Source organism: Eulemur rufifrons, chromosome 7, assembly GCF_041146395.1.
Source record: "Eulemur rufifrons isolate Redbay chromosome 7, OSU_ERuf_1, whole genome shotgun sequence".
Classification (NCBI taxonomy): Eukaryota; Metazoa; Chordata; class Mammalia; order Primates; family Lemuridae; genus Eulemur; species Eulemur rufifrons.
The window spans coordinates 81,784,603-81,798,813 of NC_090989.1; the positions used below are offsets into that span (position 1 = coordinate 81,784,603).

At 34.3% G+C, this 14,211-nt stretch overlaps 1 protein-coding gene across 4 annotated transcripts in view; it reads right to left on the reverse strand.

Moving 5' to 3' along the window:
* The window catches only part of FXR1 (FMR1 autosomal homolog 1), a 66,325-nt gene that overhangs the window by 3,859 nt on the left and 48,255 nt on the right, over window positions 1-14,211 (reverse strand). For 2 of the 4 annotated variants that reach the window (XM_069475271.1, XM_069475274.1), the window contains exons 11-14: window positions 12,718-12,804; window positions 9,032-9,239; window positions 4,451-4,654; window positions 2,009-2,209 (exon numbers count right to left, since the gene is read on the reverse strand). In XM_069475271.1, the coding sequence (XP_069331372.1) occupies window positions 2,009-2,209; window positions 4,451-4,654; window positions 9,032-9,239; window positions 12,718-12,804 (700 nt within the window). Of the gene's footprint in view, window positions 1-1,253; window positions 1,335-2,008; window positions 2,210-4,450; window positions 4,655-9,031; window positions 9,240-12,717; window positions 12,805-14,211 lie in introns of all 4 variants that reach the window. The other 2 variants (XM_069475272.1, XM_069475273.1) reach the window with 2 other exon arrangements.

The window sequence follows — 14,211 nt, forward strand, 5'->3', positions numbered from 1 at the left end:
TTAATACTATATAGAAACTTCTGCTGCTTCTACAACAAATCCCCACTATTTGTTACTCCTTCTACGTCTGCTGACTTAGTAATAAACCACCATACATCTATAGTTAATAAGTTATGTCGTCATTTATTCTGTTAAGGCCATACTGATAGGTTGAATTTTCTTATTTATAAAGTAGGGCCAGAAAATGTAGTCATTGCTGTGCCACCTTTAAAAAATGAAATAAATATGATCTCTTCACCTAAAATATATTTCTAACACTAAAGGAGGGAAGAAAAGAAAAGAAAACATTTTCTGGACACACTATTTTTTGACAGTATTTAATTCCTTTCAAAATTTCCAACTATCTTTAAAACATGAGCTTTCAAGAATGGGAACTAATTCCCTCAACCAGTTTTCCTAAGTGTCTCCACAACCACTAAACTTAAAATATTAAAGATGCTAGAATTTACATTCTTTATTTGGGGAAAACACATGAAAGGATTGGTTTTGGAAAGAATGCAAAAATTGATTAGTTTGAAAGGGGTTTATTTTTGGTGCACACAATTTCTTCATTGTGAATATACATGTCTCTGTACACAGGAAATGAAATTATGTTCAAAATAATATAGACACAGCAAACAAGTTCTTTGAAGTTACTAAAAATTATGACTACATAAAATAACATTCTAAAACTAAGTAAGTACTATTAATTTGAATAGTTAGTAGGTGTAAGGGAAAAGGCATCACACTACAATAAACAAACAAAAACATAACATGCATTCCTCTTATTAGGAAAGACACTTCCAAATATTTTTCTTTTATAGTTTTTTTTTTAAAACTGTGGGTATTACAATTCCCACAAAAATGAGGTGCTGAATTCAAAGATAGTAAGCAGGCACCATGCAAAAGCTGCCCAGTTTTGCCAATCAACTTCAATGACAATCTACAACATAGTCCCTGGGATGGCAGTCCCCATTCTCAAGTGTGAACAATCTGCCAGGTGAACAAAATAATGAACTCAACAGTATTTCCATGTAAAAAATTGAGACACAACACTAGTTCAATTAGACAGGCTACTAAACATTTAAGTTGTGAAGGAAGAATGCATTTTCTTAAAAGTAGTAGTCTTATTAGTTGAATAAACAATTTATGCAATGCAAATTTTGAATGTATATGCAAACATGTGTACATGTAAGTATAATATATTCAGAAAGCAGACACATGACATTTTTTTCATGCTTGTGACCTGATGTCAACAGGTCCACTCAAGTTACCTGGCTGTCTATCTTCTGCCTGACCCCTGAAACGACGCCTGCGGCTACGATTGCGTCGCTGGGGTTTTTTTTCACTATCATCTGTAATTGCAAAGTTTACCATGAACTATTCTGACAAAAACAAAAACCAGAAACAAACAAAAAATTTCTTTCCTTCAAAGATTTAAAGAAGGGGAAAGATAAACTTTTAAGTAAGCACCAAAGATGAAACATACATTACTGACAGGAAACAGACTTTTGTAGCTTTAAGCATTTCAAATAGATTGACAATGGAAATATGATCTAGAAATTAACAGGGTTTTAACTCATAATAAAGGAAACTTTAAATTACCATTCAGGGATAAGCTTTCCTCTCCAATAGTTTGGTTTATACCAAAGTTAATGACATTTTAGCCCTTTAAAAATTAATGCCTACTCTTGATACACATACCTTCACTAGTGTCAGTTGTAATAATTTTAAAGAGGCAAGCTGAAAGCCCAATTTTGGTGTGGGGACAATAAAAGCAGCAAGTACCTTGCAGTTTGAGTATTTGTATTGATTTAATGCATCAAAGGGCACTTTAATAAACACTCCCAGTGTCAAGTAAATTCTATGACAAATCTGAGAACTAGACAGTTAAGAAAGACAAAAAGCTATGTACCTTGAAGTAAACACTAACAAAGTCAATCTGTGAATTGCACACTTTTTGGAAAAAGCTTCATACATTAACAATATTATACAATTATATGTATGCTTTCCCTAAATGCTTACATACCTAGCCCATTTTCATTAACTGAAGCTGTATCAGATTCAGTCATTCCATCCATCAGAACAGCATCTTCATCAGTCCTTCGTCTACGAGACCGCCTACGACGGTTAGTACTGTGATGAGATTCGCTGGCATCAGTGTCTGCAGTCTGATCTGATTCTGTATTATCAAGTAAGCTGTATGGATTGCTGTCTGGATCTTTGAGCACTATATTCATGTCAGAGGCAAGAAATATTTGTTTAAGAGGGCTGCAATTATGAATACTTTGATCTATATTGAACTATATCAATTAATGATAAACTTCAGTCTCCCCCAATAAAAATGCAATGTCTTCAAATAAAATGTTTTCTGTATCACTATTTTACCTGGAAAATAACAGAGATGATTAATATGAAAAAACTTTAAATGGTGATGAAAAATTAAAGCAGAAAATGAGCAAGAGATCTCAGTTTAACACATCCTTTGCCTTGTTTTGAAAATATGTATTAGGAAATAGTATGTTAAATGCTAATTTTCACGTTTACATTTCAAGGTAATTCTGCCCTGCCCTAAAGCTAGAAAAATAAAAGTAAAGAGAAATAAATATCCAGCTAATATAAATTAATTCTAAGAGCTAGCTTTGGTCCCCTTTACTGAGTTCATGGTGATTGCTGCATTTGTGCTGATGTTAACGGACTACTTCCAAATAGTACTCAATACCTACACTCCATGACATAATAGAAATCTGTAACTATGACCTGAAATAATCAAAACAAGTTCACACAAAGCAGCAAACTACGGTTGAAATTCTAACTGGTTATGTAAAGGAAAATGTTGAAACAAATGTTGACTAGTACTTCATCTCTAGAAACAAAGCATGAAGGTAGAATAAAGGTGGAAAAAAGAAAATTGTAAGATATAATTCATAAGAAAAATACCCATCTTACCTATGTGCATTTATTGTCTCCACCAATCAAATTATAGAAGAAATTCACCTAATCACGATTTTTCCTAAGTTTCCTTTGGTAAACAGCTAGCAAGCTAGCATCTTTGCAAAAGACACTAAGTTTATCCATTAATCATAAACACTAGTAAAATACATTTATTTTGCAATTCAGCATACTATAAGCTTATAAACCTTGGTAATAGTGCACAGTACACTAAAATATAAGAACTCTTTCCCTGTAAGCCTGTAAACTAAACTTAGGGCTCAAAGAATATTATTGTGGAACCAGAATCTTTTAAGAAGTTCCTAAATTTTGCCCTGATTTATTCCAGTTCTTGTAATTTGTAAGCACAATTGGCATATATTTAACATATATATATATATATATATACACACATATCTTTCATAACATATCAAATACCGTAGTGTATGTTATAACATTAAGAAAAGTATGATTTTCTTAAAGTGGTGTACAAATACGTTAAAGTTATATCCCTGGGCCGGGAGCGGTGGCTCACACCTGTAATCCTAGCATTCTGGGAGGCCGAGGCAGGAGGATCATTTGAGCTCAGGAGTTCAAGACCAGCCTGAGCAAGAGCGAGACCCCCGTCTCTACTAAAAAAATAGAAAGAAATTAGCTGAACTACTAAAAATATATAGAAAAAATTAGCTGGGCACGGTGGCGCTATGCCTGTAGTCCCAGCTACTCGGGAGGCTGAGGCAGAAGGATTGCTTGAGCCCAGGAGTTTGAGGTTGCTGTGAGCTAGGCTGACGCCAAGGCACTCTAGCCCAGGCAACAGAGCGAGACTCTGTCTCAAAAAAAAAAAAAAAAAAAAAGGATATTCCTGATATAATAATCTAGTTCATGTATCCCTAGCAATTCTCCCCTAGCTTATTACAAAACCAAGAACATCCTGGCAACTCCACTTAAAGCCTTGAAAATTTTTATAAGGCACAAGTAAACAAATACAAAGTTGCTTATATACCTCAAATCTTTAGTCATCTAAACACTCCTCTTTACAGCTAAATTCCTCAAACAATAAAATTTTCTTAAAGTTGATTTCACAATTTTTCCCTGTTCCCAAAGTAGCATATAGTGTAGCAAAGAATACTTTCCAGTTAGTTTTCAATATTAAGTACACAAAAGTACTGCGATCTCTCTGTGCATTAAAATTCTCTAGGTCTGTCTGGCAAACATATATAATTCAAATTCTAGGGAAATAAAAAACAATTTCCAATTATATACGCCCTCAAAAATTGAAGAGATGAACATCTGACCCTCAAAATACAAAGAGAATCAGCCAACTGAAGTTCTGACCTGATTATTCTAAATAAACCTTCACTAAGAAACACTCCACCACAAGGCTTTTTCCTTACATTGTTATATGGTCTACTATTTTTGCTACGACAGTGAGTTGGAAAGAGAAGCTTCCCAAACTGGGTGGCCCTGGAAGATGGATTAACTTTTTTAAGATTATATTCTTTACAAAGAATGGATGCTGACATAGTATATAAAAGACTACCAGAACTGATGGAAGATTTGCCACCACGTGGTCCACCACGACCTCGACCCCCCGAAACACTTCTGCCTCTTCCTCCTGGGCGTCTCCTGCTGTCACGCTGATGTCGGCTGTCTCGATCATCTTCTCCTGCCAATGACCAATCACTCAGCTCATCTTTACGCTCAGATTCTGTTTCAGAGGGGTTAGACAGCTCAGAATTTGTACCTTGGGAAAGAAGAAAACAAGCCAATTATATTCCTGTAAAAAAAAGCTTAAAATTTTAATTTTATTTCCTACAAATTATTGTTTGAATAAGCATACTGTTTGGCTATTTCAGAGAGCTCCTTTAAAATTAAAATGAATTTGAAACTTACTAAGGAATAATCAATTGTTATATATACTAATAATATAGAATCTACTAGTCGAGATTAAAAAATGAATTGTCCAGAAACACAACCCATAGAACAATTACAGAAAACATACAAACATCACATATCAATATTAAAATGCACTTAATATGGAGAGATAACCAAAAGTCTAGCTGCCCATTTAGGTTTTAGTAACCTAAATTACTAGTAAAACAAAATTAACTGCCAATATTTGAATGCAAATTTAATCATATTTAGAAAAATGAATAGTTTAACTGTACAGTGTATTCATTCTACTATTATTTCACTGATTCTACGATATACTTTTTTCTTCACATTTTAACATCTCTGAAATCAGGACATTTCTTACAATTGATGGTGTCTTTCTTATGCACTGGGAGTGTTTTTTTTTTTCAGCAGTTGTACATAAAATAGCATGTTTCACTAGCAATTGTGTCTCAAACTGGAAGAATATGACATTTGAATTACTAAATTTTTAAAAAGATTTCTCTGAGAGAGAAGATATCTCTCACCTGACAACCATCAGAAATGAAGCCATGACCACTGAGAGGAAAATTCAGCATGCCTTTTACTTTTAAAGTTTACAGAGCAGTTCTAAGATTGTAACAATGTATTATAATGGTGACCTTTCAAAATTTAAACACTGCAAAGTTTTCATAAGAAACCCACAATACTATTATTATAATGCAAAGTGGCAGTATATATGACCCAATCACCCTCATTCTCACTTCTAGTCTTAGTTCTGGGATGCCACTTCCTTCCTATCATATGATCAAATACATCTCCTTCAGAGTCTAGTTCAATTTCTGGCTTCAGACCAATTTAACTAAAAACAGACCTCTCCCCCTTCTCTTATTTCCTAAAAGCATAGTCATATGTTGTTCTGTATTTTTTCCCCTTTGGAATTACTTCAAAATTGGTCTTTGATAAAGGGTAGAACTTCATCTTATAACTCTAAATGTACCCAAATGCCTAGAAATGTGTATAACATGTTTTTCAACCAGTAAAGTTAACTGCATGATTTTGACATTCACTTGCTAAACTCCTCAAGTAAGACTCACTAAATACCTGAAAGTTCCCTATATTTAAACTCCACAGTCATTTGAAGATAAACACACAACAAGAGATCTTCAGACAAAGTTATAACTAATAAGGTGCAGGGGACAAAATGTAAAGTTTAACAAATGAAGGTGCCTACCAACTTCCTTTCTCCTTCAAAGATAATTCTGCAATGCATCCCTTTTTCTCCACATGCTGTTAACTATGGATGTAACTAGTCAATTATAAAAGAATGAATTAAGTAATTAGTGGGAAGTGTATTTTACAAAGAATACATCCAGTTTCTGTTATTCACTTTCAAGTCTCTGTTGGGAATGAAATATCATGGAAGGGAATGAATCTCCTCTAATGCTTATTTCTCCAAATGATAAAAAAACATTTTATTAACTGGATGTCAGAGATGTTGGAATAAAGGCAATTTATCATTTTATGAATAGTGGGAAAAAACCCTTTGGAATGTATAAGAACTTCTGAATTTGTTTACAAACTTATGCCCTGACAGAAAATATTACCAAAATTTAAGGTAGATGATGAATAAGTTCAGTTTGAAACAAAAGTTTCTATTAAACTCTCCTTAAAAATCTAATGTCGTATTTATCTAATCTAGTGTCACAAACTAGGAAATTCTTCCTTAAAATTAACCTAAACCTAGTATTCAAAATAAAGAAAATATTTAAATCACAGATTTCAGTAGGTAAGACAGACACTGAAGTAAAAAACAAAAAGGCTAATGAATTGACTTGTGCTCAGCATTATTCATATTAAATAACTCTTAGTAACTCATATTAAATGCTTTTGTGATGGTGAAAAGGAATCTGCAAAGGAGACTAAGATTAAGCACCTTGAGATCGGGGGATTATCCTGGACTATCCAAGTAGGCCCAAACTAAATCTCTTGGGTCTTTCAAAGTGGAGAACCTTTCTCAGTGCAGAGAAGGGGATTCCCCTAGAGCCTCCAAATTGAATGTAGCTCAGCTGACACTTAAGCTAGAAGTTCTAGCCCAGTAAGACTCATTTCAGACTTCTGATTTGTAGAAATCTAAGATAATAAGCCTGTGTTGCTTAAGCCTCTAAGTTGGTGATGATTTATTATTACAGCAATAGAAAACTAATACTCCATAGAAACTACTGCACTCATTTCAACCCCTCAATTTTGCAAATATAAGTTCATAATTCAAAATTTTTTTAAAGGCTTTAAAAATGATTCATGACACTAATCCAATTTTTATTTACTCCAAAAAATAAAGGCAACCTGTTTTTAATCAGATTTTTCCTCTAAACTTCTGGGCACCTTACTGTGAAGATGATTTATATCATTTTCAATGGTAATATGTGCTAAGCATTAAGTTTAAACACCACATTTAATCAAATCCAAGATGCCATCAATTGTAAGACATATTTTGTGTGCCATTAAAGTAAATGCTGTTAATTAACAATGTAAGATGTCCAATGTAAAACAAATACCAACTTCAGAGATGTGACATTAAGAAATGTTTATAATTCTTACAGAACTGATGTATATGTAACTGATACATATCTATATATTCTATATATTATGTAACTGTTACCTTAGAGAACGGTTCTATAAGAATTATATAAATTATATTAATCACCTAAAAATATAAAGTATACAAGAATATCTGCAACCAAATTCAAATGGCCTTTATTACTCTCCCAAGCTGACTGAAGTTCAACAGCTATTTCAAAAGATACAATGTTACTAGTTCTGCAAAGATTCAGAGGTAAGAGTGCCATCTACTGAACAATTTGCATAGCTTTCTTCAATCCAAATGTTCTTCTACCACTTTTGTTATCTAATCTCAACAAAAGGATGTTGCAAGAGTGACCTTTTATCAATAAGTAGACTTCATCAGAGGCTAACAAAGTCTTCCAATGAATTCATCATTCTCATAATCCAAAAAGTCAAATCTAATTATCTGCGCTAATAATTTATGCTTCAAAAATCAATCAAAATATATTTAATTTCTACTTAATTACTGGTTGTCTTTTGTATGAAATATATTTTCAGGAATACAATAATAATTGTTTAATTCTCTCAGCCCTTTACATGCTGAACACTTCTATACGAGAATTTTGCTTCTTGAGTTTCAATACAGGGTTTACCAAAATAAAAAAACTAAAAAAGTGAGAACAAGAGATACAACATTAAAGGGAAGGGATACTTAAGCTTTAACAAGTTAAAGACGGTATAAGTAAATATAACTCTGGCATCATTAGACAATCCTTCAATAAATATGAAATATGGATCTGGAATCTGTACACTGGAATCAAGCACATATTTCCTTTAAATGCTTACATTTTTGGAAAAGGTTTATGAAATATTTTCCCAAGGGGAATGGAGAAGAGAGAAGAAAAATAGAAGAGAAAAAGGAAGAAAATGAGGGCGAGGAAAAAATAAAACTCAAGTCACTGCTAAACTCCGAGTCCAAATGCAAAAAAATGCTGAAGAAGAAGTGAGAATTTAAGATTAGAGAATGGTTGACTATCACCACTCCACTGGCTCCTTCCTAAACCTGTGAAATCCTCACAGTGAAATGTATTTTACAAAAATGTTCACTTATAAAATATTTATGTTCTGACTTTTAAAGCCCTAATTTTAGTAAAATGCTATTATTATACAGTTATTTCAGATGTGAGATGTTAATACATTCAGATATGCCAAATGGCAATAAAGTATATTTAAAAAGCTAATGAAGATACGCTATATGTAATCTTGGCAGAGTGATTAGCATATTTTTCATTTTTACTTTTCTTAGAGGGTAGACAAAAGATGATTTCTAGCAGTATCACCACTGTTGGCTTCTACTGGGAAATGTAGAAAATTACACTAGGAAAATATCTGAAAAACAAGTTCCATATGTATTTATTCTAAATATTTACAATAAACACGATTATGAACTACCAATTTAAAAACATGTTTCATTTCATTACATAACTGCCTGGAAATTATTATATATCTTTTATGGTGATTAACATAAAGTATGCCATTACTAGTATTAAGATGTGTACCTCAGAACTACCTCCTATCCTCAAAGTCAATACAGTGATGACCTTATTATAAGCAAAATGTCTTGGAGCACATAAACTTTACCTACTACTACTACTACTGCTGCCAAGAAAAAAAAGTTTTTTACCATAACCGGAGGTGTAATTAGGGCCCCGACGACCTCTGCCTCTTCCACTATAAGACCTAGAACCTTGTACAGAAGAGATGGTACTTTCATCAGTGGCATATCCTTTCTCTTTTTCAGGCCCTCTGGTGGAAGAAGGTCTGAAACCCATACCAATCTGTCGTAGCTGTTCATCAATCTGTAGGCGTTCCATTCTCAGCTGTTCTACTTCCTACAATCAAAACAAAAAAGAGTAAGTCTTCTTGTATGTAACTTTTTGTCTTCCTAAAACCCAAAGCTAGAGCTGTACTTGCTTAAATGAAGCTGTGACCCTAGCCAATTATTTGGTAAAGTAGAATTGTGTTCCTAGTAAACACAATTTACAAGGTCATTTGCTTAATCAATTCAACATTTACTGAATTCCTTAGAGTGTGTCAACCATGTTGCTATAGAAAAGGAGACGTGGACTTTCCCCCTTCAAGGGGATGTTTAACAGCTTTAAAATAAGTTATTTATTTAATAGCTAATAATTATACAATATTGCCAGATTCTGCCCTGAAGGAGTTAAAGCACTGCTAAATGAAGAACAAAGACCATCTATGAAAGGTAATATTAACAAGCTGTTAATACTTTCCTATCAAAGTAGTGGCACATGAGTTATGACCTATATGGACTGGTAAACTTGGTCATTCAGAAATTGAGGTCATTAGAGTATGTCAAGGTAGGTGTCTAGACAAAGTCCTTGGCTAAAAGGGAGTACAGTACCTAAAGATAAAGCATCGGCTAAGAATGTCAGTTTGAATTGAGATATCCTTTAAAGATGAATTTCAAAGAAAAGGAATGGCATTATCAGGGGTGCTTTCAAAACAGTTAACACAGCAGCAATGATACAACTAGACTGGAGGCAAACATACAGAGAAAGCACAGTTGGGTATATGACTATACTCTAAACAAGAGAAACAGCAAGAATAAAAGTGAAAGAGTAAAAATAACAATTATAAATGTTTAATAATTTATGGGGCATTTCTTTTTCTAAAATACTCTTATGTATCAAATCGAACGAACTCTTCTGGTAACATTGGTTAAGAATTATCAAATGACTACTACTCAAAGCAATCTATAGATTCAATGCAATCTCCATAAAAATGTCAATGACATTAGTCACAAAAATAGAAAAAAATATATATCCAAAAATGTGTATGGACCACAAAAAGACCCTGAATGGCCAAAGCAATCCTGAGCAAAAAGAATACAGCTGGAGGTTTCACACTTCAAGACGTGAAAATATACTACAAAGCTATAGTAACCAAAACAGCATGGCATTAGTATAAAAACAAACACAAAGACCAACGGAACAGAACAGAAAATCCAGAAACTAATCTATAGCCAACTGGTTTTTGACAAAGGTGCCAGAACACTCACTGGGAAAAGGACAGTCTCTTCAATAAATGGTGCTGGGAAAACTGGATATTCATATGCAGAAGAATGAAACTAAACCCCTACCTCTCATCCTATAAAAAGATCAACTCAAAATGAAACCTCGAAAGCACAGGCAACAAAAGCAAATATAAGCAAATGGGATTATATTAATCTAAAAGGCTTCTACACAGCAAAGTAAATGATCAACAAGTGAAAAGACAACCTAAAGAATGGGAGAAAATATTTGCAAACTACTCGTCTGACAATGGATTAATATCCAGAATATACAAAAAACTGAAACATCTTAACAGAAAAGGAACAAATGATCCAATTTAAAAATAGGCAAATGATCTGACCAGACATTTCTCAAAAGATGACATTCGAATGGCCAAAAAATATGAAGGAAAAAAAAAAGGTCAACATCACTAGTCATCACAGAAATGCAAATTAAAACCACACAAATGAGGTATCATCTCACCCCATTTAGGATGGCTATTATAAGATGACAAAAAATAACAAAGATAAGGAACTCTTAAAACACTATTGGTGGGGATGCAAACTAGCACAACCCCTATGGAGAACAGTATGGAAGTCCCTCAAAAAACTACAAATACAACTACCACATGATCCAGCAATCCCACTACGGGAATTTATCCAAAGAAAATCATTCTATCAGAGACATCTATCTGCACCCTCATGTTTACTGCAGCACTATTCACAATAGCCAAGATAGAGAATCAAGCTAGGTATCCAACAACAGATGAATGGGTAAGAAACTGTGGTACATGCACACAACAGAATACTATTCAACCATAAAAAAAAAAAAAAAAGAATGAAATCCTGTCATTCGTGGCAACATGGATGGAACCAGAGGGCATTATGTTAAGCAGAGTAAGCCAGAAACAGAAAGTTAAACACTGTATGTCCTCACTAAAAAATGGAAACTAAGGGGAAAAAACGGTTGATCTTACACAAACTAAAAGTAGAACAGAAGATACCAAAGGGGTGCAGAGGGTAGTGGGAAGGGAGGGATAGGGAGAGGTTTGTCAAAGGATACAAAATTACAGGTGAATAGAAAGAATAAGTTTTAGTGTTCTACCCTACAGTCCCCAACCCCTGGGCTGGGGATGGATGCCAGTTCGTGGCCTCTTGGGAAACGGCTGCATGGCCAGAGGTATGGGCAGGCAGGCAAGCAAGCAAGATTTCATCTACAATATGTTTGCTGCCGCTCCCCTTCACTGCATCACAGCGTGGGCTCCAACTTCTGTCAGACCAGCAGCCACACTGAATTCTCCTAGGAGCTCAAACCCTACTGTGGACTGCCCATGCAAGGGACCCAGGCACCAAGCTCCTTGTCAGAGTCTGGTGCCTGATGATCTGGGGTGAAGCTGGGGCAGTGGTGCTGGCACTGGGGAACCGCTGCAAGTACAGATTGTCATTGGCAGAGACATATGACTGCACAATCAATGTGGTGCGCTTAGGTCATCCTGGGACTATTCCCCAACCCTAACCCCACCCCCCACCAGAATTGTCTTCCATGAAGCTGTAGCCAGTGCCAAAAAAACAATGCTGCTCTACACCACTGTAGGATAACTACAGTTAATAATAGTATATTAGATAGTTTTAAAGTGCTAGGAGGATACTGAATGTTCCCAACACAAAGAAATAAGTGTTTGAGGTGATGGATACGCTAATTACCCAGATCTGATCACCACACGTTTAATACATACTGAAACATCACTATGTACTCCATGAATATGACAATTATTATTTGTCAATTAAAATAAATTTAAAAAGAATTATTAAATGATGTCTATGGGGATAATGCAGATGATTCAGATAATACCAAGTTACCAAGGAAGCCTGACATCACTCTTGGTTTTGTAACATATTTCTATATAAAGTACAAAAGTAAAAACAAAATGGCTCTAGTATAGAATATGCAAATAAATGATGAGAGTTAAATTACCTGAACACAGAAAGTGGCCATTTATTAAATAATGAAATAAATACAAAAGCTCAGAGGGAAGAAAAGAATGCACATTAGGCCAATCATTTTATTATGGCAGAGTACTTGTTAGATTTAAATTCTCGTGTAGAAAAATGGCAAATCTGAAGCTAAATAAATATACTTAAAGATTTTATACTTTTCTGGGAACATGTTTCAGAAAAGTAAAACTATTTAAAAATGTAAAATTTACTACAAATAAAAATGTTTAATGTGTGGACATTTTGTGTTTTTTTGCAGTAAATATAGCAACAATAACAGAGTATATGAGCTGTATACAAACCTTTAGATAAGCAATATGATATTCTAAAAGAACTTGCACGTTTCCGATGCTTTCTTTAGTGCCAACAAATACAAATGGAACCATTCCCTGTAAGAGAACACAACGTCCTCAGTATTTAATATATTAACAAAGCTCAAGCCTGAATTTGACATAACAATACATAATTTGGAAATCTTTTCTAAAACACAATGCAATTTACATCTACTAAACTTCAAAAAAATTTTTTAAATTGCTAAAATCAGTATAAATTTAGGCTGGCTGGGCGCAAAGGCTCACACCTATAATCCTAGCACTCTGGGAGGCCAAGGCAGGAGAATTGCTTGACCTGAGGAGTTCGAGACTAGCCTGAGCAAGAGCAAGACCCTGTCTCTACCCAAAACAGAAAAATTAGCTGGCCATGGTGGCGTGTGCCCGTAGTCCCAGCTACTCAGAGGACTGAGGCAGGATGACAGGTTGAGCCCAGGAGTTTGAGGTTGCTGTGAGATATGATGACACCACTGCACTCTAGCTCAGGCAAGAGAGTGAGACTCTGTCTCACACACACACACACACACACACACACACACCCCCCAAAAAAAAAAAAACCCAAACCTGGAGAATATAAATGGATTTCTGAATGATCTAGGAGTAGAAAAGACCTTGCCGATCATGACACAAAATCTGGTCATACAGTAAAAGCCTAAAAAAACCCAACGATATAAAATTTTTAAAATATCTTCCCAGGAAAAATAATTAAAGTACAAAGAAACAAGGAATATTTGCTACACTTATGAAAAGGCAAAGGACTAGCTGCTTAAAATGTAAAATGCTCTTATAACCCACTAATAATATCACACAAAAACTACATGAAGGACTAAGAGATGGTTCACAGAATAAATTTCTTTTAAACATATGTAAAAATAACATGTACACTTTCTGAAATGACACTAATTGAAATTTGATAAAAACCCAGTATTGGCAAACATGTGTGACACAGACACATTTCCTACACTGATGGAGGAGACGTGAGAAAATAATTGACCAAGATCTAAAAATTTAAATGCCATAAACCCTGTGGATCTAACAAATGCACTTCCAGAAATTTCCTCAAGTTAAATGTGGCAAAGAGTCACAAGAGACTTTTGCTGCAGCACTGCTTTTAATAGCAAAACAAAGACACAAAAGTAACATGACAACAGTCTAAAATCTTTTAGGCATGATGGAGAGGGAAGGAGAGACATGGACAAGACACAGATATACATTTATTTTTAATGCTACACCCTATCTGTGCTAGTCTAACCTTTACACAAACTATCTTTTACAATTCAAAGCTCAAACTTATTTTTTAAAAAGTTTAAATTAAATGACTTAAAATATTTATCAAGTGCACACTCTGTAAGATGTGTAGGCCTAGGGGAGAACAGAGAATATAAAAATTCAGATTTGACTTTTTGATTTCAGGAAGTTTATAACCTGGTTTGGAGACATAAGATCAACTAGAAAATAAATGTAAGA